At 33.7% G+C, this 25,493-nt stretch overlaps 2 protein-coding genes across 4 annotated transcripts in view; one reads left to right on the top strand and one right to left on the bottom strand.

The window, feature by feature from the left end:
- The window catches only part of LOC123694127 (adenylate cyclase type 2), a 171,834-nt gene that overhangs the window by 70,067 nt on the left and 76,274 nt on the right, over nucleotides 1-25,493 (top strand). The gene's annotated exons all lie outside the window — the stretch shown is intronic.
- Nucleotides 5,005-25,493, bottom strand: part of LOC123694134 (E3 ubiquitin-protein ligase SINA-like 5) — a 56,620-nt gene continuing 36,131 nt past the window's right edge. For both annotated transcript variants that reach the window (XM_045639453.1, XM_045639452.1), the window contains exons 3-5: nucleotides 12,112-12,251; nucleotides 9,830-9,999; nucleotides 5,005-5,909 (exon numbers count right to left, since the gene is read on the bottom strand). In XM_045639453.1, the coding sequence (XP_045495409.1) occupies nucleotides 5,336-5,909; nucleotides 9,830-9,999; nucleotides 12,112-12,251 (884 nt within the window). In that variant the 3' untranslated portion in view covers nucleotides 5,005-5,335. The remainder of the gene's footprint in view (nucleotides 5,910-9,829; nucleotides 10,000-12,111; nucleotides 12,252-25,493) is intronic.

Genomic DNA, 25,493 nt, shown 5'->3' with positions numbered 1-25,493 from the left:
CCATTCGTATATTGCAGTATATCTTTGTATATCTAATGATAATAGATATTATTTCTGCAACTGCAATAGTTATTTTGTAAGATAAATCTAAAACTTGTGAAAAATATTAATGTTTTCTTTTATGTCATACTGGTAAGACATTTGGTCTCAATTCTTGCCAAATTGGTATTGGTTACTAGAGCCCCATGTATTACCTATATGACATTCTTTAGTTTATGTTACAGATTTTATTATAATTTCCAAGGATTATAAGATACTGAGATCTACCAACACCTGGATGAGTCAAATATTGACCTATATGATGGACCTATGGAGTTTCTTGCCGGTTCTTCTCCATAGATACTGCTTTCCGAATCGGTGGTAAATGTTAATACTGTTGTGACGATTCAAAATTGCTTTTAGAAGAAGTCTAATTGAATAAATAAATGTTTGAGATGAAGGTAATACCCCAAATGATACCGATGAAGCCGCCCAAATACCAGAACATGGTTCTTCTTCCATTCGTCCAATGAGTATGAGTCATTTCAGAACAGAATCGTCACTATGTATGTCATGTTCAGTTGTTGGCAGACCATCTCGGGGACGCACATGACGTGGACCAAGCTTATGGGGAGGCTGACCGAGAGGATGGATTAGAAATAAGACCTAGGGGTGGACGTGACAATATAAATACACCACCACGCCGGTGCAAAATACATGAACTGGTCGTTTCTCACCCTTAAAAATACCTATCTATGAACCAAGGTACAAAAAATAGACACAGAACAATGGATAGAATAATAACTATTTAGATTCAAGTTTAAAAATATATAATAACTAAAAAAACATGTAGTTTTTCTTCATTTTCATAAACTTATTACACTTGGAACTGGGACCCCCTGTAATATATACATGACATAAAGAAAATCCAAGTTTTCCACGAAAGATTTTTTTTACCATTTTTTTGAATATCTATAATTGCATTAGAACAGATACAGCTAATTTTTATTACAAAAGAAAGAGAAAAAAATCCTGGGTCTCAGGAGGTTAAAATAATTAATTAGTCATTGAAACGGAACGAAATAATTGAATTTTGAATGTAACATTTTAATTACGTTATGAATTTTCGTTTATAAAGTACTTACTCATACAAATCCTAAAATGTTAATACGACCTCAACTCATATGACCTAGATTAAGATCAACAAAAGGCCTAAATCCTCAAACTATCAAAATATTGTCTAAGTTGTTTGTTCAAACATTTCTCTTTGATGTGTGCAAATTTTAGATTAGTTGGTTAGTGGAGTAATGTAACATAGTGTGCTCGAATATTCTATGTATGCATAGAAAGTGAAATTGTATCCTATATTATACAACCTATCTTTGTATTGAAAACAGGGGGAAGATACATTATGGAATTATTATTAGGATGCTGCTATTACAACAATCAATGCATATTCGTGGTTTACCTGAAGATTATTCACTTTTGTTGGTTCAATTCATCATCATCATCAGCCCATTATGTTCCCACTGCTGGGACACGGGCCTCCTATGAGAGTATAGGCCATAATCCACCACGCTGGCCAAGTGCGTGTTGGCGGATGTCACATGTCGTCGAACTTTTAATTTAACTTCTTCACGATGTTTTCCTTCGCTGTTCAAGCAGTGGTGATGTTTTAATCATATTATGCAGTTCAATTACTTAAGAGTGTATTATAATGTATTCACGTCAAGGAATGACCAATGAAATTGATTTAGGTAAGAAATTTAGAAACGTTGAAATTAAAAAGAGCTTTGAGAGAACTTTATTACAAGCAAATTAATTAAATTCAAAATGAAAGATGAACGAAGTTACAGACAACAGCTGGTAAAACAAGATAACCTTTAAACCCTTATTTCTTGCAATATCTTTACTTATTTCGTACAATAATGACCCTCAGAAACTTTATGAGATACGCAATAGCATAATGTAGAAACATTCATGTAGGTCCAGTGCGAGTCGGATTTTCCGCACTAAAGGTTCCGTAGAAATAAGCTAAGGAGCAACTGCAAAAAAGGTCACCCATCCTATTTTTGCGAACCTTTCAATAAGCTTGTTTTTTTTTATTTTTTTTTTTTTATTACTTGCTGTTATAACTTATAGCAGCAACAGAAATGCGTTTTTTCTGCAAAATTTCAACAGTACTATCTCGGTTCATAGGATATCGGGATATTCGCATCACTATCCTTTCTGACTGTGAGACAGACAGACAGACAGGATAGTGATGCGAATAGGTTCCCGATTTACTCTTTTGATACGGATCCCTAAAAACGGGAGTAATATGAATTTAATAAAACTAGCTTTCAATATGAAATCAAAGTTTTGTCCAGCCTCATTTCTCACGTATTGAACTCTGGTCCAGAATACTAATGAAGGAAAATTGCTGAAATCTTGTGGTATTCAGATAAAGTTTTTATTAGAAATTTTTTGATGGAAAAAATCGATACGGAGGATTTGTTTCTTTCGTACGTGGATATAGTTTTTGTCAGTGTCTAAAATAAATGCTAGTAGTGGGTTTTAAGTTAATAATTATTAATTATTCTCTGACTAACTGTAAGCCTCGGATTCGCATGCGTCTTACCTCAATAATATGGAATATAAGCTGGATAGTTTAAAGACAGGGATAGCCTGTTTTTTTTTCAAACATTAATTAACTAAATTTAACAAACCATGAAATTAATAGCCATATTTCTCTAGTATTTTATGAAAGTCGAATAATTGTGTCAGTAGGGATATTCAATAAGCTTAAATGAAAATGCTGTTAGCATTAACGAAACTGCCTCTATTCCGGATTATTGTGTGACATTCGTAAGCCAGCTCAAACCCTCGTATTTATATTTTTAATACTCTTCAGGATGAGTGGCAGACATATTTTACCTATCTATTAGTTCTACTAAAATTTATGGGCATGCATTCTAAATAATTTATGGGAAATTCAGGAAAATTATTTGCATTTACAAACATTACTTAAACCAGGACTACCTATTTTATAATATTTTTTATTAATTTATTATTTATGGTTGAACTTTATCAAAAGGAGGTGTGTTATCTCTCATCATCATACTATTCTATTCGATACAGTGAATTTAGATTGTCTTGTAACCTGTATAAATATCTCTTATTTTTATCAAAATTTCTACGTAGGTATATCTTTATAGAGATTTAAAGAGCTACTTTTAAAACAATCTAATGATGATAGATAATTATGATTACTTAGCATTCCTAATGCTATTCAACATTAAGTAGGTATTAATCTTATAATATATATATAAATCTCGTGTCACAATGTTTGTCCTCAATGGACTCCTACACCACTTAACTGATTATAATAAAATTCGCACACCATGTGCAGTTCGATCCAATTTGAGAGATAGGATAGTTTAAACATGTTGGTACCACGGGCGAAGCCGGGGCGGACCACTAGTATATTATATAGGAAAATCAATTTTTTGAGTAGAAATTGTATGAAAATCTTTTGACGTGACAACGTCTTATAAATTGGTTTGCCGGGTGACACTTCAAGAAACTGCGTTACGCTCCGCTCACGTTATGCGCTCTCAATGAGAGCGAGTGAGAGGCACGCGTCCCTTCCACTCGGGCATGGTTAGCCCGCCTAAGAGCGAGAGAGACAGACATAAAAAGTCGTTGTCACGTAAAACTTTCGCCCGTATACCGACTTTACAGGCAACCAATTTTTTTTTTAAATATTTATTATTCAACGATACTCTATTAATTAACTCAACTAGTTAATTGGATGAAACTTAACATAGATCGTAAAAACTCTATATAATATATTGTATCAGAATTGTGTCAAAGTGGTCTAATAAGAGGGAAGTTGTTTATAAATAAAATACAGATAAAAAGTCTAAATTACATTTTATTTTACATCTAATCGTTGCACAATACTTAAATAAACTTAAACTATATCAGTCGAATATCGTTGTAACAATTGAATGCTATATTACGAATAACAACTGCCTTGAACACTTCTCCTTACGGTGCATTTACATCAAGCGAGCGAATCAATATAACCCCACTATGTCAAATTATTTTAGTGTAAACAGGCGTAGAGCATTCTTTCGTTGTTCTTAGTGCGTTCGAAAAGATTCTATGCAATGTTCTAATACTGAACAATACTGATTGTTTTCGTTTACACAAAATGATCAAAAGACTGCTCTTGCTCTATCTCTATGTTCGTTTGATGTAAATGCACCGTTAAATGGAATGATTACTTCAGTACGTTATAATATGGCCATATATAAATGTACAAAATTATATTATTTTTGTATAATTTCAAACACAGAAAGTTAAGTAGATTGAATGATATTACGTGTTTTACTTTGGCATCTAAATAAATACAAGAAAATATTTGTGTTGACATTTTGAAGTGAAACTTCTTTATCGGGGTTGGAAAAAAATTTAGTGTAACATTTTTCCGTTACGCGCCATTTTTTTCTTATTCCTACCACGCGTGATTTGACGTATTTCTGTATAGTTGCTTATAGTAAATTATTTTTTTAAAAAATAAGATCATAAAGAAGTTTCACTTCTTACGTGTGTACACTAGGACACGTACACATTTTTTTATATCAATTTTTGAAGAAACTGGGTAGGTATCTATAGTGATATATTATGTACAACCAATCATTAGAAATATCCAAACCACATAGTTGTCGATTTCAAGCGAATTTAAATAAATTTTAGCTTAGAAATAAAACATTTGAAACGTTAGTATACCCGTCTATTACTGTGATGTTATTTCAAAGTTGCACAGAACGTGATCAAAATTCATTGTGTTTTTCCAATATATTTTTTCAGTATTCTCTTTTGTGACAATAAAAATAAATGACTAGTTTAACTCACTGATAGAGCCAATCGATAACGCATTTTAATAAAAAACTTATACAGATAAATACGTGGCCATAATATATAATGCATACAACTAGGAATACTAAGTAAACACATTCGTATATGAGAAATAAAACAGCTACACAAAATGCATGACAGTAATTTGTGCAAAATCAAGATTCATATGTAAATAAATTTCTCAAGTTGATTGTCAAGCAAATAATATCGTTAATAGAAAGAATACATTTCAAAAAAGTTCACGATTATAAAATACAATTCAATAGGAACACAGTGCAGAGCCAAGAAAACGTCCAATTCATAAAACTAGTATACAGTATACAGTAAAATATACATAGGTAATATTTACATAGTCCTCGAAACTTCGTTTAACAGATTGAGCAGAACGCACTGTCACTATTAAAACTTCTAATATCACATTCGCAGTTAGATCAGTCACAGTATCACACGATCACGTTTCAGCAATCTCTTTAACATTATCGCTATCTGTCTTGCCTATATTAACATGGATAGTTATAGCTTCATCGTTTTCAGCTTTCATAACAACATCGCTCCATTGTACTTCAGCTTTCTTGCTATACGCTTCATTCTCAATTAGTATAGCAGACTTTGTACACAGGGCTTTACTTTGAAATTCGATTAAAGCGCAATAGTCGCTTTTCTTTGTTTCTGATTTGACGTCCGCTATATGGCCAAGTTTTCGTCTCATGACTTCGACTTTAACGTGATAGTTGTAGATGCAGACTTTGATGATGAAAGCGCTTTTTTGGTAGAGGAGGATGATTTTGTATTTTGTCCTGCAGCAGGCGGTTTTCTTTAGTTTGGTTTGGAAGTTTTCTATGAGGATTTTGATCTTTTGTGAGTAGACGGCTATGATGTTGTGGGTGGACTGGAGATGGGCGGATAGTTCCTCGAATGGGACGGAACAGCAGGTGGCTGTTATGGGACACACCATTGTGTCGAACTTGCATTCTTCCTCGTGTTTCACTCTTATGTTTGCGGTGAGTAGCTCGGTGCAACCTCGTCTGTAAACAAAGAAAAATAGACTTTATTGGCGATGTTATTTATGATTATTTTCGGATGGCTCATGTAACAGCTACAATTTCAATACAGGTTTCTTTAAGTTTGTCGCTACTTTGGCGTGTTAATGCAATAGTTTTGAGTTGGCTCGAATGAAGATAAATTACACAAACTTAGTGTCTGTGTTTTAAGACCTGATATAAAATGTTACGTGAACTATCAATGCATTTAAATTACAAATAATGTATTCTCTATACTAATTTTAAACATGATTTTCCATTTACATATTTCTTTATATTATGGCTCATAGATTTCATGATTTGTGCTCAAATGCCTTCATTATCCAATGTTTACTTCGACTAAAACAAATATTTCAAGATAATAATAATTAATGTGCCATGTGGTTGTATAAGACGTAGTAATATTTACATACTGATATAGATGAATATATTATGTACCTATTGCATATTAGACACTGCATCTATGCATACATTTAAAACATACTTAAGATTTTTTATATTTCCAGTTGTTTTATTATATACTTTGTTAAAATCCTGTTTTGATGAATTAATATTACATCAATAAAAGGGAAAAAACTAAAAAAGATATATTTTTCATAATATATAATAGCGATCGTGTGCCCGTTTTTTAGAATTCGTATAGAGAAAAAAAAATTAAAACTACCTAGTTTATCTAAAACAAATTGCCTATGTTATAAATTTCTGACCACAATTAAAATTTGTGTTTCGCTTCGCTTCATTCTCTTTTAAATTCAAAATTCCCAGAACAAATTCAGAATTTTAATTTACAATCGATGTCGTATTTTAAGAATTCTCACAAAAAAGTTCGTTTAAATTTGTAGTTGATGTTACCATGTTCGAAGAGCTATTGATACCACTAGAGAGTATCTAGGTGAAACGAGTTTCAAAGGAAAAACGCAAATATAAGAACCGCACCAAATTGAAAAGCTCGGTTTTCGACCTGGACATGGAGTTATTCAAAAACGCTAAAAATTAAAACTGTATTTCAAAAGGTTTTTAAATTATATTCAAGTGCAATGTTTACTTTGGAATAATTGTTAGTTCTTTCGTTACTCAGTTAAATAATAAATGAATAATACTTATGTTCTTTTGTAAGAGATGTTTAATGAATGCGGTTTAAGATCAATTATGAGGGTTTTACCATGATTGATTTATTATTATGTTCTACATTGTTGCACGATGCTATGTGTACCTAATCATGTAACGAATGCCAATTACCTGTGTATTTTAATTGAATATATCTGACGTTAAAGCCTGTATGGTTAACGGTTATGAAGATAGTTTATTTTTTCCATAGGTTTACTATTTTTGGACTTATCTAGTTTAAGTTGTTTTATTTAGTAAGAAATAAGTTACGCGAAAAGATTTTCATAAATAACTTCGCAATATTTAAAGTAGGAACCTATTTAATATGTTGGTATGTAAAAGTACCTAGTTTACGTAGGTAGTCAATTTGGTAAACATTTTATATGACATTAGAAATAGCACCACGCGAGCAAATCTACAAGCTTACCCAATGCATATGTCGTGGCCATATCGTAGATTTGCTCATTTCATGAAATGGCCAATTCAGTTTGGCCAGATCGTTAAATCGTCAACGTTTCACGATTTGGTCATCCACATTTGGCCAGATCGTCGATCTGGCCAAACGTGGATGGCCATTTCACGAAATTCGACCATTTTTATTTCTTTTTTAAAAAGCGATTCGCTTCTGGCACTCACTTTGCTCGCTCGGCTCGTGCGTTGTTTATTAAAGTCTAACCTAACCTAACCTAACCTATATTTTATACGATCTGCCCAAATCGTGAAACGTTGACGATTTAACGATCTGATCAAACTATGTTGGCAATTTCATGAAATGAGCAAATCTACGATATGGCCACGTAATATGCTACATGATGCATTATTCATTTCACAATACACATAATACCCAGATGGACAATTAAAACAGCTCAATACATCAACCAATAGCGAGCTCGTTACTATCCAAACCAAACAATGTAATTTAACGCTCGAAATAATCTCATTTGTGCTGATTTTCCGAATTTAGGCGAACGTGTTAATTCTGAAGTTATGTATGATTTTGGCTATCGCTTTGTCATGATGATGTCAGATGTCTTTGTTATGTCAGCCTGAGGGACTGGTACCAACTTTATTGAATTCAACTATATGGTTTGGAATTTAACACACAGGGAAAGCAAATTCATGTCAAATTTAAGATTGTAATATGAAGGGTTTATTTTTCAGTTTTCTGCCCAATTTATTGATTTTAGCATTTTCAGAAGATTTTTCACTAATAAAATGTACCATTTCATAGGCGAAGGAATTGTTAGATGAAGTTTAATCTGCACATACACAAATTATAGTTTGTTGGTAATTCTGGACTTCGAGGACTAATTCGTATCATTTTTATCGTTTAAAGTACTAATTATTACTGTTTATTGCAATTCTCATTCTCATTTGCGCGAGTAAAATCTTACCTTCTTAAAATACATAGTCATGTAATTGATGCTATCAATGTGTGTATTTTGTATGCTCACAAACACAACCATAAAGGTAAAATTATACCTGTATTAGGATTTAAAGATTTTTCGGCATTTTTCCAAATAATTATCCCAATAGGTGCCATAAACTAATTGTGTTTATCACGGTATAACTGTAAACATAATCCTAATTAACGAAAATCTTTACGATCTGTTTGTCGTCTGCGTTTGATATTAAACTTTATTGGCGGAGTAAGAGCATGATATAAAACCTTTTTGCTTTGTCACAGAGTTTATTTTGTATCTGTGGTTAATTGTCTGTCAAAAGGTTATTGGCATAAATATCTTGGAATGTTATTCCAGGTTAAACAAAGACAATTTAAACTCAAACTGAACTCTATTTTATTCTTGAAAAGTTTAAAAAAGAGTGTGTGTACTTATGTACACGCGTTAGAAGTTATTCTTCTTTGGCCTTTCTTTGGCACATGGAAAAAAAATACTAGAATATACACCTTGAACATAGTTATCAATTTTCATACCACCTAGAACTAACTTCATGCTGTTAAATTTAGGTGTCAGTGTGCGCGCGCATCGTAATAATTCACTCTCATCATTTTTCTCCATCGCGCCAAAAGAAGTATAACTTCAAAAAGTTTTAAATTATTAGAAACATTGTTAATCAATAAACATGAATTAATCACAATTATTTAATCGCTGCGAGGTACGTAGACAGGGTCAAACAAATTTAAACTTATCGTATACGCAGAATTAATGCTAACAGCTTCTACCTAGCATATTAACGGTCCCTAAATACTCCGAATTCTTCGCGAGAGGTTATTGAAAAGTGATCAAATCATCTTGCCTCAACCCGCAGCTTTTGTTAGGAAATAATCGAGTGGAAAGCGTACTTAATGGAAGCAAAATATTAGACCCGCTTAATGGCCAAACTTATCAGGTAGGAAATTCACATTTTCCCTTACTTTCCGGAATGTTAATTCAATTTGAACCATTAAATGTTAAGTGTTCTGGAGGTTGTTTTATTCCTCAATTTTTTTCGTTACTACGGATTATGTTTCGAAAATAATTACATGATATTTAATTTATGAGATTTATTAAAACGTGGCACGAGTAAAATTAATTTTCAAGAAGATATAAAATATGCAGGATGAGGATTATTGAGCTGTTTTTAAGTCATTATTTCTGTTTAGGTTTTTCACATTACGTTGTACCTACTTACATTTTTGATAGTTATGAACATAGTTCAGTTATTAACATACCTTTTTTATATCAGTATACTAAACTTAAAGGTACTAAGCAATAATATTAAGACATCTAGAGGACTAAAAATGTAAAAATCAATTGGCTACCATAATATTATCTCTAACATACAAAGGTGCTTACCTATAATTCCTGCAAGGCAGCATCAGATCATTGATAAGGCGTTGCAGCGCAAGGCAGGGGGTCGCTGGGGTCCGCAGGGCACCTCGACACCAGGCACATCTGGTCATGCGACGGGAGCACCGGGCACACCACACCCCACCACACCACGGACATACGCAAGGACCGCAACACTGCAAGAAAACAAATCAAACATTTATTCAATAATACAGAAGTATCTAGAATAATCTAGAACGACTTTTGAAAGAATTCGACTTTTGAAGACTTCTAGAAAGAAGCACTTTTGAGTTGACATGACTTATAATATGCTACCGGCTAAAAATGAGTATATCCATGTCAATGTTTCAATTTAGGTTTATTGAAAGTTAAGTAGACATTTATTAAATAAAGCCATTCAGAATATAGTTGAGATATTGATAGATAAGAATACGAAAAGGTTTCTTGGAAATAAAATTATTCAGAATATTGAAAATTATAAAAACATACCTATTTTGCTTGATAAGATAATTAATTACCATGAATTTGATTTTACAATATTAGCTTAGCTGAAATAAATTCTGGACGATGAAAATTTCAGAAGCCGTTTCTTGGCGAAATAATAACGCTAACGATAAAATATAAAATATTACTGATGAAACTATACTAAATGATAGCGTAAAAATCAACAGACAAATCTACTATTAAACACGAACTAGATGATTAAATTCATTGATCTGCGATATCCGAATTTTTATGCTAAATAAATAAAATAAATTAAAAAAAAAACGATTGAAGTTCATACATTTCGCAGAATCTAACCTTTAATTCATTTTGAGATAAACAACTGTCAAATAAGGAATACCAATAGATTGCTCGATGAAAACATTTGATCAATTAATTACAGCAATTAAGAATATAGTTGTTGCCTTTAGTGTAGTAAATCTATTCGTAAATAAAACTAGTAGTAAACTTTAATGGTCACTAAAAACGGTTGTTATTTAGAGAGCTTACTTTTATGTATCAAGGTAGAATCGATATGGCTGACATTAGAGATTCTAAAGTAGTGAATAAGTAGAGTAGTAGTAGTAGTATTTTATCAATGAAATGCAATTTGAAGATAATTTTGAAAATATTAAAGGAAGTATGTAACATTGTCATACGAACGATTTAGAAATTGTAACAAAGGAAACATAAAATCAATATTAGGCAGTCTCCTCTATATAATATTCAAGGAGACAATGAAGAAAAGCATCATAATGATAAAAAAAATAGTAGAAACTGGGGGGAATGTAAAAGATATCCTGTCTGTAAAAGTAATGTAAAAGATAATAAAAGGAATGTAAAAGATATCCTGTATGTAAAAGATATCCTGTCTGTCGTGAAATGACTTTATTTTTTTTCTATATCCCCTAAATTCACGAGGTCTTCTATCAATATATTTAAGTATTAATTGAGATTTATGTTTAGTCACTGCACGGTAGTTACCTATACAATTTAATGACAGCTATAAAATTTAATTTATCGAGTAATCTAAAATCTTGTTACAGACAGATATTTAGCCAAGGTGATAAATGAGCGTATCCATTTTCGTAGGCATATTAAATCCAGTAGCCATATTATTTACATTTAAGCTTTGATTTCAATGATTATTAGAGCTTGTCACGTATTTGTTGACATTAACTAATAATTTTGTTATAATAATGAAGTTGAATTGTATAAATTATTACCACAAAGTACATATCTGTCAACTGTGTTATTACCACCTTTTAATGTTTGTTGCTATTCACGATGTTATTGCAAGGCAATGGTTTTTGATGTGAAAACTTTTTTAGTGTTTGGCATGGGAAAATTTAATCAGATCGCGTCACCAATCTGTACCTATGATTATAGTTATGTTATTTTTAAATATGAATGCCACATGTGTAGTTTAGAAGTTTTGGATTATGAAATACCTATAGGTACTAATTGTGCCTATAATTTGTTTGAACGTGCAAATCTCGGGACCGGGTCCGACTTGAAAAATTCTTTTGCTGTTAGATAGGCCATTCATCGAGGAAAGCTATAGGCTGACTGTCTTATATCGACTATCTAAGACCAACAGGAGCGGAGCACTGCCGGTAAAACTGCGGAGCACAGCTAGTAACTAGCTCATATTGTGATCCTCTAATGTACCTCTAATGTAACCTATATTTCTTTAAAGATTGATCCAAATCCGTAAAATAATTTTGCGTTAAGAATAACAAAATACATACTCACAAATTTTCACATTTATAATATTACTAGGATAGGATAATTGTCAAATTTACCTGTAAAGGCTCCAAACATATACTGCACTCCGCATATCTTGAGAGGACTTCATCACAGTTCGGGCACGCACACTGCGCCGCATGGCCTTCCTCTGATTGGTTCACTTGTAATGGTGGTTCCACTAGGGGTAGGGATTTTTCTGAAAGTAAAAGTTAAAAATTATATATTAGGAATAAAATTATTTTTGTTTAAGATTACAATTCATGTGAAAGTTAATTTTCAATTAAGCATTGTTTATTGGATTCTTGCAGTAATCACGCTTGCTCTAAATTCTATAAATTAATGAAAAAAATCGTGTTTAAAATCAGTTGAAAGACTTTTCTAAATGTTTTGGTATGCCAATCTGTGTAAATATCTGTATAGAGAAGCATTAATGAAATATATTTCATCATTTTGTGTAAATTGAAATTAAATATTATGACTGGTTATTTAATAAATATTATGTTAATTTTTTACAATAAAACAAAAATAGCAACAATGAAGATGTCTTAATATTAATGTTATAATATTATTCTAGAATTTTGACGCTCAACTAGCCAAACAAAAAATAAAATACCTGATTATACAATAATTATGTAGGTACATATTTGCTTTTAGGTGTCCCACTATTGGTATACTAAGCGCGAAGTTACTTGTAGTTTTGCATACACTGATCACGTAAAAAATACTTGAACAACAAAATTACGCCTATAATTTTTTGCTTAATTTGTCCTAAAAAAACATGTTTTCGTCTCTACCTTCGCGCAGCCGGCACATACCGCTTCGCTAATGTGAGCATTTTGTCTAAGAAGACACAATCTTATATACTCTGAATAATATTTCCGCACAATGCATAATTAATTACGAAATAATAATATGTTATATCTTATTGATGTCATTAGAGTATTAGAGTATATTCTCATAATTTCCTAAGTGTTAAAAAAAATATTAGTGACGAAATATTTCTGAAGTATTGTTACCTATTTTATGATAATATTATCTCAAATATAAAAAGCGGGTTAGTAATCACACTTGATAGTAAAAATTCTCATCTATCAATGAACTTTACAAAATTGCATATAACCAATATTAACCGTTATTTCAATATTATGCTAACTATATAAATAATATGAAAGGTAATATTTGTTGAATCAATAAATGACCGAAACAACATCAATGTGTGAAACAGTGTTTTATAATTAATAATACTCTGGTGAACAGGTACTACCGATATGTAAATATTATTTGAGACTAGATTTCCGCCCGCGGCTTCGCCCGCGTTTGCAAAGGAAAACCCGCATAGTTCCCGTTCCCGTGGGATTTCCGGGATAAAAACTATCCTATTTGTTAATCCAAGTAACCCTCTATATGTGTGCTAAATTTCATTGTAATCGGTTCAGTAGTTTTTACGTGAAAGAGTAACAAACATCCATACATCCATACAAACTTTCGCATTTATAATATTAGTAGGATTAAATAGTCGGTATTGCGGTTAAACTATCAGAACTCCATGTTGTATTTTAGATGTATATTGAATGTATGTTGTTTTGTTTTTAATTTGTAGTATAGCGTATTCTCTATTGGATCAATATTTACAACTGATTTGTCCCCTGGATACATCACTACTGTGTACTATAAAACAAAAGATGTTTGAAAGAACGCAACGGATTTTGATGCGGTTTTTTTATGAACAAAGTGGTTCTTGCGGAAGGTTTTGTATGGTAAATTTTAGACAAAGCGGACGAAACTAGTAAAATATGTTTAACATATTTTTAATATTCAGCTACCTTACCTTGGTTATGTTGTAATTGATTAAATAGACTCGAATATTAATATAGATGTTTCATTTAAAGAGATATTTTTATTTCTTTGTTAACAATACATGCCTACCCTACGGCCGGTTGCAGAGCTTCATCGATCATCAGTGCGTACGTCAGTCGCGCTTGTCATATGTATGGAAATTCATAAAACCGTTCATAGCTAGACCAACCATACGCATACATGTATATCAGTATATTATTATCTGTGACTTTGCCTTTTAATTTTTAGCAATTGGAACGTTTATTTTACGTTTTTGTTCTATTAGAAGTAGCAATAACAATGAAACGGGGGCATCCATAACAGTAATTAATGTTTGTAATAAACGAAATAAGAGCAACTAAGTTTAAGCATAACATGTGCTCATAACCAATTAAACCTTTCACTTTTAAACTGGATTCTTATGTAATAATTACGATAATCTACGAATGTTGGGTGCTGTTTAATTGTATATGACTTTTAATAACCTTGAACTGTTTAATGTTATTTTTAAACGTACTTCAAAAAAAGGAGGTTCTCAATTCGGCCGGTATATTTTTTGTATATAAGCATCAAATATGTATGGGAATGATTGAGTATATAAATATTAGATGTGTTGTTTTAATATATAGGTATGCTTATGTGTGAGTTTGTTTGTGAGTATCTCAGAAGAATAAAATATTTTATGATGAACATAAATTTTAGTACCTACTCCTTTATGTTGTTGTTTTATAGTTTCATGTTATTTGAGTTATTGTGCAGAATTTAATATTTAGCTCCGATGTTTATTAAGCGAATTGTTAGGTTTATAATATAATTACTAGCTGTGCTGTGCGGTTTTACCCGCATTGCTCTGCTCCTGTTGTTGTTAGCGTGATGATATAATATAGCCTTATAGCCTTCCTCGATAAATGGGCTATCTAACACCGAAATAATTTTTCAAATCGGACCAGCTTTGTATTATAATTGGTACAAAAATGATTTATGAGGCTATTAAAAATGTTGCTATAGGTACTAGATAAACGAAAGACGCAATATTTTTGGTTGCTTAATAATGCAAATCGGATTCTTTATAAAACAATAAGGAAGTCATACGTTACATTTGAGATACAATAAAATAGAATATTTTAATTTAACAGCGACTAGATTTTATTTTGTAGCTATCTTTATAGTTTACTAGCTATGCCCCGCGGTTTACCCGCAGTGCTCCACTCCTGTTGGTCTTAGCGCAGCGTGATGATATATAATATGATGATATATAATATAGCCTTCCTCGATAAATGGGCTATCTAACACCGAAATATATTTTCAAATGGGAACAGTAATTCCCGAGATGTAATAATACATTTTGGATTTGTTTCATTTAGTTATGACAATATAAAGACCTTGTTAAACATCCTGTGTTTTATGAGAAAAACTTTTTATATTTTCTTCAACATTAATTACCATATACATGAATACCTTTAGTTCGTTTAACATATTAATTATGTTTTTTTATGCTTTTAATTTATATAATGCTGTATAAAACAATGAATAAAGCAATTTCAAGTTGTACTTGACCGCAAAACTTATCGAAATGTCGACAAACATGTTTTGTTGAGGGTAATTGTGTTTTTTGTTTCTCTCAAAAATGTCGTAAGTTTAGTAAAAGAAGTAATTGTTTTATATAAACGTATGGTTCGTACTTGAAAATTACTATTTTAAAGGATAAATTAAAGGCAAATTACGACATTTTGAAAAAAAAATCAAGCAAATATTTTAAATTATAAAAAATAACAAGTACACAACAAATAAAAATATATTGTATTTTCTAGGGTTTGATTTTACGCGAGTATTATACATTTAGAAATTAAAGACTTTTTAACGGATTTTAAACGCGATTTAATCATTATATTATTTTCCCGACGTTTCGAACACTTTACAGCGAGCGTGGTCACGGGGAGACTCAGTCTTAACGCTTAAATCGCGTTTAAAATCCGTTAAAAAGTCTTTAATTTCTAAAAATATATTATCAAATTTGTTAAAGCACTGAAAACTGTCTACAGCTTAATTATTGACAAAATCAGCTCTAATTGGTAATTTATTATCAATAATTTCTACTAAATATAATAGAAAAAAAAGGTACCTAAATATACATTTTTTTAAAGTGGGGAACAAAAAACTGTTTTTATGTTTACCATGTAACATGTTACCATTACATAAGTTACATAAAAAAATAACTTGACGTATTATATTTAAAAGGGCCGACATCAAATGTAATTAATATCGTTTCAAAATACATGACATCATGTCAAAGTATCATGCCAATCATATCTAATGGTAGACATTTTTCCAAGTCACGTTCGGACTAGTTTTCTTTCCGTATATTTTTTTAAGTATTTGTTTACGTAGGTATGTGGCTTAAATAACAAAATCTATAATTAAAAATGTTCTCAATTTTTTTATCATTTTAAAATTATTTCCCGCCTATTTTGTATCTGTGCCAAAAAGTAGACCATAGATATTATCAATAGTAGTAAAAGAAAATGAAACCTTGGCCGCTTAAGAAAAAAAAAACAAAACAATAATGAAATGAAGTGTTCCAAATTCTAATTGTGATGATAAACAGTTAGGCGGGAAAATAGAAACTGTAGATAGCAAATTATGTCGTCTTTTGTATTACTTTTCAACAAAAGTAAAGCATTGGTATGTAAATAGGACTGGAACTTTCTGGCATTTTAGTGTATTTATTTAACAAATTGTCCATTCAAAATGTTCAAAATAAACAATTTTGTACGATGATTACGTAAGTCATAATTATTTTTGAAAACAGGTAAATAAATATGAAAAATGAAATGAAAATGAAAAACGTTTATTTATACACACATTATAAATAGTAACATAATAAAAGACACGACGGTCGACTAAACTAGGTACTAGACCTGTGCTATAGTCGATCGACGCTTTCCACTCCTTTAGACATAGTGCCAGCATTATAACGTGTGTAAAAGTTTGTGTGTGCGCGCGTGTGTGTGTGTGTGTGTGTGTGTGTGTGTGTGTGTGTGTGTGTGTGTGTGTGTGTTAGTGTGTGTTGTTTGTTTCTATAGTTATAACATTGTGCGTGAGTTTACATGGGTAAGTATGCGTGAAATGAGAGCTTTATATAGATTATCTTTGCAACACATTAGTCTTGTAAAATTTCAATTCTTATACAATATTTATAATCATCTGCTCATTTTATAAATTCTTCTGTTTCCACATATGATAAGGTGAGTAGCATGTTTGTGATTTTATATTTAAGGCTAAAAGACGTCAAGTTGTGGATATTCAAAATTTTATTAAGTTTGTTATAGAGAAAAGGACCCATATAGGCTTTACAACGTTTGGCTGCTACAGTATGAACTAAAGGTAAGTCGAAGATTTTATAGTTGCGTCTTTTTTCCGTTAGGTTTGTATTTCGAGCTGATAGGTTATGGGTGTCTAGAATACAGTCTAATATAAAAAGTTTTCTGACAGAGAGAAGTTTACATTCATTGTATAGCGTGGAAGTTGAGTAGAAAATTGGCTTGGCCATCATCACTTTGAGAACGGCTCGTTGCGCTCTTTCAATTTTAAGCATGTGAGTTTTTGCAGCTCCACCCCACACTTGAATACAATATCCCAATATTGATTGGCAAATGGCAAAATATACTTTTTTTAGGATGTCAATGTCAGCGATTTCGCGAAGCTTCCTAAATATTACCATAAGTTTCCGAACGCGTGAAGCCAGAGTTTGAATATGATGCTTCCATGTTAACTGGTTATCCAAGTGCACACCTAGGTATTTTATGGCTGAAGCACTTTCTAATTTTCTACACTGGCACGAATGGTTTTTTTTGTATATAGTTAAAAGTATCACACATATGTGCTGTTATTTCGAGTTCTCTTTGCTGTGAACACTTATACAATGATAACTTATACAATACAATGCTATAATAATATTATAAATATTACTAGATAGGTAGGAAGATAATAAAGAATTAAATATCAAAATATATATAATGAAACAGTTAGTCGGTATTTTTGTACAAATTCAAATGAGATATATATAATTATTCTATCTATTTTATTATATTTATTTATACTTGATTGGAGGTGCAAACTATTCTTCTGGGTATCTGGCAGAATTATCAGCGTTGTGCAGCATGCTGCTACAACAATATGCTGAGCCAGGGCCTATTTGCAGCCAATACGCATACACACACACACTTGTTGTTCTTGTCGTTTAAGAACTTGTTGTATAACATGTTCTATTATTGTTATTTTCTTTATTGTATTATTTGATTTAATATTGTGTATGTTCTGTTTTGGTTGAAATAAATCTTTTTGTATTGTATTGTATTGTAGATATATTTTGTAAACATAACATAATTCATGAGTAATTTATTTATTTATTACTTAACACTTTATTGTGCTGACATACAAATATATCCTTAAAATTAAAACTTATAACTAGTCCAGCACAGAAGGCAGTCCTATCACTTAAGAGTGATCTCTTCCAGGCAACCTACTGTGTGGAGTAATATTAAAAAAGAGGAGGTAGATTCGAAGCACAAAAAAAATAATTTAATAAAATGCTATGATAATTATTAATTATAATTTAAGACGAAGATATAACTTAACCTCACCTTATTTCTAATTTTATAAAAAATAATATAATATATAATATGTTAATATCTTTATTTACTTATTGTACTAAGTAAACATACTTACTTCGTAATGAGCAATTAAAGATGGCGTGCGTGTCTAGCATGCAATAGACTATGCAGTAGAAAACTGCATTTATTTTTCATTCAATGACATCATGCGGCCTTGGCATTGTATCCGCGCAAATGTTTATTAGATTTGTGTAAACAAACAATTTACTTCATAATATTTACAAAAATACAATTTTATCACTACATAGTATAAAACAAAGTCGGTTTCTCTGTCCCTATGTCCCTTTGTACGCTTAAACCTTTAAAAGTACGCAACGGATTTTGATGCGGTTTTTTTAATGGACAAACCGGGCGAAGCCGCGGGCGGTGAGCTAGTTATTAATACAACAATTATATAATACTAGCTTTCCGCCCGCGGCTTCGCCCGCTTTGTTAAAACCTAACAAAATATAATAATAATATATCAAAACCTTCCTCGAGAATCACTCAATAAAAAATCAAAATCCGTTCCTTATTTTTAAAGATTTAAGCATACAAAAGGGACGTACAGACGACGACAGCGAGTTTGTTTTATGTAGTGATTCCAAAATTGTTTTGTTCATAATAAAGGGAAGCCTTCATAATAAAGGGGGGCACTGAAAAACAGCGCTGGCAACGTTCCTGAACGTTGCAGCATATGCTGAGCTGTCTCCTTTTTGTCAGGATCGTATGACACACTTCAATAAAATCTTCAACAAAATTGTTTTGCTTTTTTTTATGTTATTAATTTTATGTATTATGTGTGTGTGTTGTGCTGTCCTTGATAAATAAATGTTTCTTTTCTTTTTTCTTTTCTTTCATTCTTAATTATTGTTGTGTAAATTAGACATGTTAATACGCAGTTAATATTATGTGCAGGTGCAATTAGTATAAAATATTATCAATTATAACAGATGAGATATTATTAAGTTATTATGGTCAGGTTATTATTATATGTATTTAACACGTAGTATAACTTTGTAATGCGTTTGGTGTTTTGCGTACAATTCTCTATTTTAATCGATAGGCTGTTCAAAGTAAAAAAATACAATTCTTTTTCCGGCGCAGTCAGATAATTTATCTATACTAATATTATTAAGCTGAAGAGTTTGTTTGTTTGAACGCGCTAATCCGGGAACTGCTGGTCCGATTTGAAATTCTTTCGGTGTTAGATAGCCCATTTATCGAGACAGGCTATATATAGCACAGATTAGATACTGATACAGCCTATAGGCTATATATCATCTCAGTAAGACCAACAGGAGCGGATCACTGCGGGTAAAACCGCGGAGCACAGCTAGAGTAATATAATTAATGCATAAAATAAACACAGACATACAAATTATTTTCTAATTTAGAAAGTAAATAAACTTAGATCTAGACTGACCTTATATAAATTTATACAGCATTATTAGAAATGACCTCAATTTAACAGTGAAATATTATTTCCTCATTTAAGCAATTATATTTTATTTACTGCAATATTGTATTGTTTAAAAAGAGAGGTTTATGATCCTCTTTTTAATTAGAGTATTATTTTTGCATATAAAATTATAATCATATATTCTTTATCGTCTTTTTTTTAATTATATAATGAACTAGGTGCGCTCCGCGCACTTGGTCTTAGCGAGATGATATTATATTATCACTTAAAGCCTTCCTCGATAAATAGGCTATCTAACACTGAAAGAGTTTTTTAAATCTGATCAGTAGTTCATGAGATTAGCGCGTTCAAACAATCAAACTCTTCAGCTTTATAATATTAGTATAGATGATTCGTATTCTATAATAGTGCAAATATTTTAACATCTTTCATTCACATGTTTTTACGCTAAATTTTTTATGATAACTTCTTTATATTTGGAAGAATATTCATCATTGTAATATAATATATTAAATACTAGCTTCCGTCCGCGCGGAAAAATTAAGAAAAATTAAAATTTATTTTTTTCTACGTATTTTTCCGGGATAAAAAGTATCCTATTTTATGCCCAGGATAATAATGTATAATTATACCATGTTTCATCGAAATCGAACCGTTAGTTTTCACGTTATGCCTGAACATACAGACAGACAGACAGACAAAATTTTTTTTAATCACATATTTGGGCTTGGTATCGACCCAGTAACACACCCCCTGCTATTTGTTTTTTCAATATTTTCAACGTACAGAACTGACCCTTCTACAGATTTATTATATGTATATGTATAGATTCTGATTTTTTTGTGCAAAACGCCAATTTTCTTATTATTTAGGTATGTGTTTTTTACCTAGACAAGAAGTTAGCTATATAATATACATGTCTATTAAGAATAAACTATTTAAATGTGTTCTAATTGAACTAAATAATTAGTTAATTCGATAACATATCAATCAGATAGGAATCGCGATGGCCGCGACACGTTTAACTTTAAAAGGAACAAATTGGTTTATAAATTACAATTAAAAAAGCCTTATGGCATTGGATTTTAATGTCTGTTTATTTAAATAAAGACATTAACGTGAGACTGTGCTAAACATATAACTGTATTTTTAAGATATTTTTAAACTAAGCTCGAAAAGGTTCACACTAAGGTTCACACACATAAAAAGGCTAAGTTTTTTATACGCGAAAAAGATAGAGATTGACCTTAGATTAAGGATTGGTCTCCGCGCGCGCTACGACTAGATACCGCCGGCGTACTCGAAAAATGCGGCAACTAAAAGTACGCCGAAATCGGCGTACCCGAGCCAGTCGTGTCACAAGCATTGTGTGGAGAGAGCGTACCGATAGTTTCTAAAGATTTTGGACAAAACCTGAAGTAAAATGCCTGTTTGTGCCATAAAACTGTTTAAAAAAAATACAACAAATAATAAGAAAGACACTGGGATTACGTACCATCAGGAATAATCGTATTATTCAATATTTCACCTGTACTTTGAAAATGTTGTTTACGAAAATACGACGCCATTTAGTGTTGCCGTACTGCATATCCCAAAAACACACTTTTAATTTGAACTTATTTTATTCATAATGTTTTTTTTTTTCAATACTATTACTAACGCATATTATAAAAAAATGATAATAACAATAATTTATTTCTGTTTAACCTTGTTTAACTGACTCATATAGATATATGTTATTTTTTTTATTACCGCTTTCTTACTTTTAAAAAACCTTTGTGATAGTATAGTGGCATCGCAAGTGGATTTGAGTCACATGTTCATGGGTTCGATTCCCGGCAAGGCCATAATGAAATAAAAATATTTTTCAAACTTCTTTCCAAGATAGCCCATTTCCCATTTATGGGGTAAAATTTATGTTGCTGGCAGTACAATTCTTCACACACACTAGCGTCCTAACAAATCGCCTTACACACACTACAGAACTGAGTTGCCGCACTCACGGAGCTATTGTTTTTAGGTGGAGCGGTATCTAGTCGTAGCGCGCGCGCGGAGACCAATCCATAATCTAAGAGATTGACATTAATTCGAGAAATCGTCTAAACTTCATTTAATTTGAAATTAGATTCACTATAATTTCAAAAATAGATGAAATGTTTAAGTAACTAAAAACTGATAAACATAGAAAATTATAATCTTACTTATCATACATGCAAAAAGTTTATTCATATAATAATAGTTTTTTTGTTTGTCCTACCTACAAACCCAAATAAACAAATATTTACGGTTAACAAAAACTCACACTCATAAAACAAAATATCATATTCTTACTACTTACTGTCATAGGCTATTTATTGCGAGTAAACAAAGAAAATTTCGCTTACAATTACGGTACATTTCCAAAGGATAACTGTAACATTTCGCTAATGAGTCATTCACAACCTTATAACACCTTATGACGTAGTAATGACGACCATCATGACACATTTAAGATGACTAAATAAGAGTAAAGCCTTAGCAAAGCATCCGGCTTGCCCCTTTAGGCTGGTTGCAGAGCTTGACCAACCATCAGTGCGTACGTCAGTCGCGCTTGTCATATGTATGGAAATTCATAAAACCGTTCATAGCTAGACCGACCATACGCACGCGTATTGTCAATTGTCATGCGTAAGTGTCATATTCATACACATTGTTGATGCGTATCGTCAGGACCGACGGTACGCACTGATGGTCGATCAAGCTCTGCAACCAGCCTTATGAATTTGACGGTCATTCCTGATGCAGAATGGCCAGCCATGTGCAATTGTTACTAAGTTAGAATAATGTTTTTTTTTTTTTTTTTTTTTTTTTTTTTTTTTTTTATTGACGATAGGCAAGAGCTTGACCACAATCTCGCCTGATGTTAAGCTGAGATGTGGTCTAAGATGGTACGCGCTTCCCTAGAAGGTACCTGTTCACTCTACGCTTGAAGACCCCCATATTGTACTCGTCGGGGAACACAGATTCAGGAAGCATGTTCCAGTCCCTTGCGGTTCGGATAAAGAATGTGGAATCGAACCGCTTAGTCCGGGTACATGGAACGTCCACCATATGGCGATGCCTAGAATCTGTGCGCCTCGACGATCGATGGAAGAACGGGGATGGCGGAACAAGATCGTGCAGTTCCGCAGCGCACTCACCAAAGTGTATCCGATAGAAGACCGATAAGCTAGCCACTCTACGGCGGTGACCGAGGCTCTGGAGTTTTCTGCCTACAAGATCATCGTCGTTAATGAGCCTCTTGGCACGCCTCTCTATCGCCTCAAGCGCCTCCAGCTGGTACTTGGCGGAACCATCCCAGAGGTGAGAGCAGTATTCCATACACGATCGGACTTGTGCCTGATAAAGATTGAGCAACTGTCCCGGGCTGAAATACTGTCTCACCTTCGCCAGAATTCCAAGCTTTTTTGAGGCAACTTGGGCTTTTGATTCTATGAAGGAACCAAAGTTCAGAGTAGGCGTTAAGGTGATACCAAGAAGCTCGAGGTGGTTAGTTATTGGCACGGACACACCTTGGAAAGTCGGAGTCAGATGGAATGGACTCCGTTTAGCGGAGAATAGACACGCCTGGGTCTTAGACGCATTGAACTTGACCAGATTGGCATCGCCCCAATCGGAGACCGCCTGTAAGGACAAGTTCATGCGATCGACCATCGCCTCTCGTAGAGACTGAATTTGTGCCGTACTGGTTCGCGCATTGGATACATATCTCTCCACAACAGTGCTATCGTCTGCGTACCCATAGATACCGGGTTTCAGCAGATCGTTGATATGTAGCAGGAAGAGTGTTGCGGAGAGAACTGATCCCTGAGGGACCCCGGCATTAATAGCCATTTGGTCGGACGAGCAGCCGTCGACGACTACCCGAAGCGACCGGTCTCTCAGGAAATCTGAGATCCAGGCACAGAGACCAGCAGGCAGACCGTAGGATGAAAGCTTGCCAATAAGACTATCATGCCAGACCCTATCAAAGGCCTTCGAGATATCAAGGGAGACAGCAAGTGCTTCACCATGATTCTCGATGGCCTCGCTCCAGATGTAGGTGGCGTACGCTAGAAGATCCCCAGTAGACCGGTTTCGGCGGAACCCATACTGTCGGTCACTGAGGAGGTCGTTCGCTTCTAGGTGTGCCAGGAGCCGGCTGTTCAGTACACGTTCCATAGTCTTACAGAGTATGGACGTGACTGAAATTGGCCTGTAGTTGGAAGGGTCGGCGCGACTGCCTTTTTTGGGCACAGGCTGCACGTTGGCAAGTTTCCATGATTTCGGTACTTTTCCAGTCGTCATCGAAAGGCGAAAGAGGCGTGTCAAAACAGGAGCAAGTTCAGGCGCACAGGTTTTTAGAACTATGGCTGGAATTCCATCAGGGCCACTGGCTTTATTCACATCAAGATTCCGCAGCGTTTTGAGAACCTCCGTCTGACGGATGCGAATTTCCGGCATATTCGCCTCGCATCCAGGTAGACTGAGAGGTTTTGCGCTGGCGGAATCTAGACGAGAATTTTCCGCAAAGAGAGTAGCAAATAGGTTCGCTTTCTCTACGGCGGTGTGAGCCAGTGTCCCGTCTGGTTTCAGCAGTGGAGGAAGTGAGGGGCGGCAGAAATTCGATTCAACCGACTTTGCCAGGGACCAAAACGCTTTACTACCGGAGGGGTAAGAAGCCAGTTTGCTCCCTATACGGCTAACGTGGTCGAATCGAGCTTTCCGTAGAGCCTTCTTGCAGGACTTGGCGGCCCGGTTAAAGGCTTTCTTCTTTTCTGATACGTCCTTCGCTTTGCGGTGTCGAGCGTCAACCCAAGCTAGGTATGCCTCATGCTTTAGCGCTTCAGCGCGTCTGCAATCGGCTCTGAACCAGGGCTGAGCTTTGCCGGACATGGCTACGTCCGAGAATGGAATAAAGTACTCCATTCCCTGTCGCAACACATCAGTCACAGCATCCGCGCAGGTCGAAGGGTCTTCAGAAGAAAAGCAGACAGGCCGCCAAGGATATGACGCAAAAAAAGAACGCATCTCATCCCAATCTGCTGACTTGTATTGCCACACGCGCCGAGAGCCCTTAGGACTGGGATCGGGCGGCGAGTAGACAGATACAGATTTCACCAGACAGTGATCGGAGCTGCCAAGCGGCGAGGAAATCGCTACCGAGTAACGGTCTGGATCTGTTGTCAGCAGAAGGTCCAAGCAATTGGCTGTATGGCTCTCAACATCAGGAACCCGCGTCGCTCCTTGAACCAGCTGGGTGAGATTCAATGCTATAGCGAGTTTACGCATCTCTCTCCCAGCGAGGTCAGTGCACTGGTATGGGTATAGCCACTCCTGGTGGTGGGCATTAAAATCCCCCAGTAACACAAGCTGAGCGGAAGGGTATTTGTGTTGAGCAGCGTCCGCCGCCTCACTTAGGTACTCTGTGAGCCTGATCGTCTCCTGGTCTCCGCTGTGCGCCCGGTAGACACATGCATAGAGAAGCTTCTCAGGGCCTGTGTCCACC

The sequence above is a fragment of the Colias croceus genome, chromosome 9 (assembly GCF_905220415.1).
Source record: "Colias croceus chromosome 9, ilColCroc2.1".
Lineage (NCBI taxonomy): Eukaryota > Metazoa > Arthropoda > Insecta > Lepidoptera > Pieridae > Colias > Colias croceus.
The sequence above is the reverse complement of the archived record's forward strand: the minus strand, read 5'-3'. Positions and strand labels throughout refer to the sequence as shown.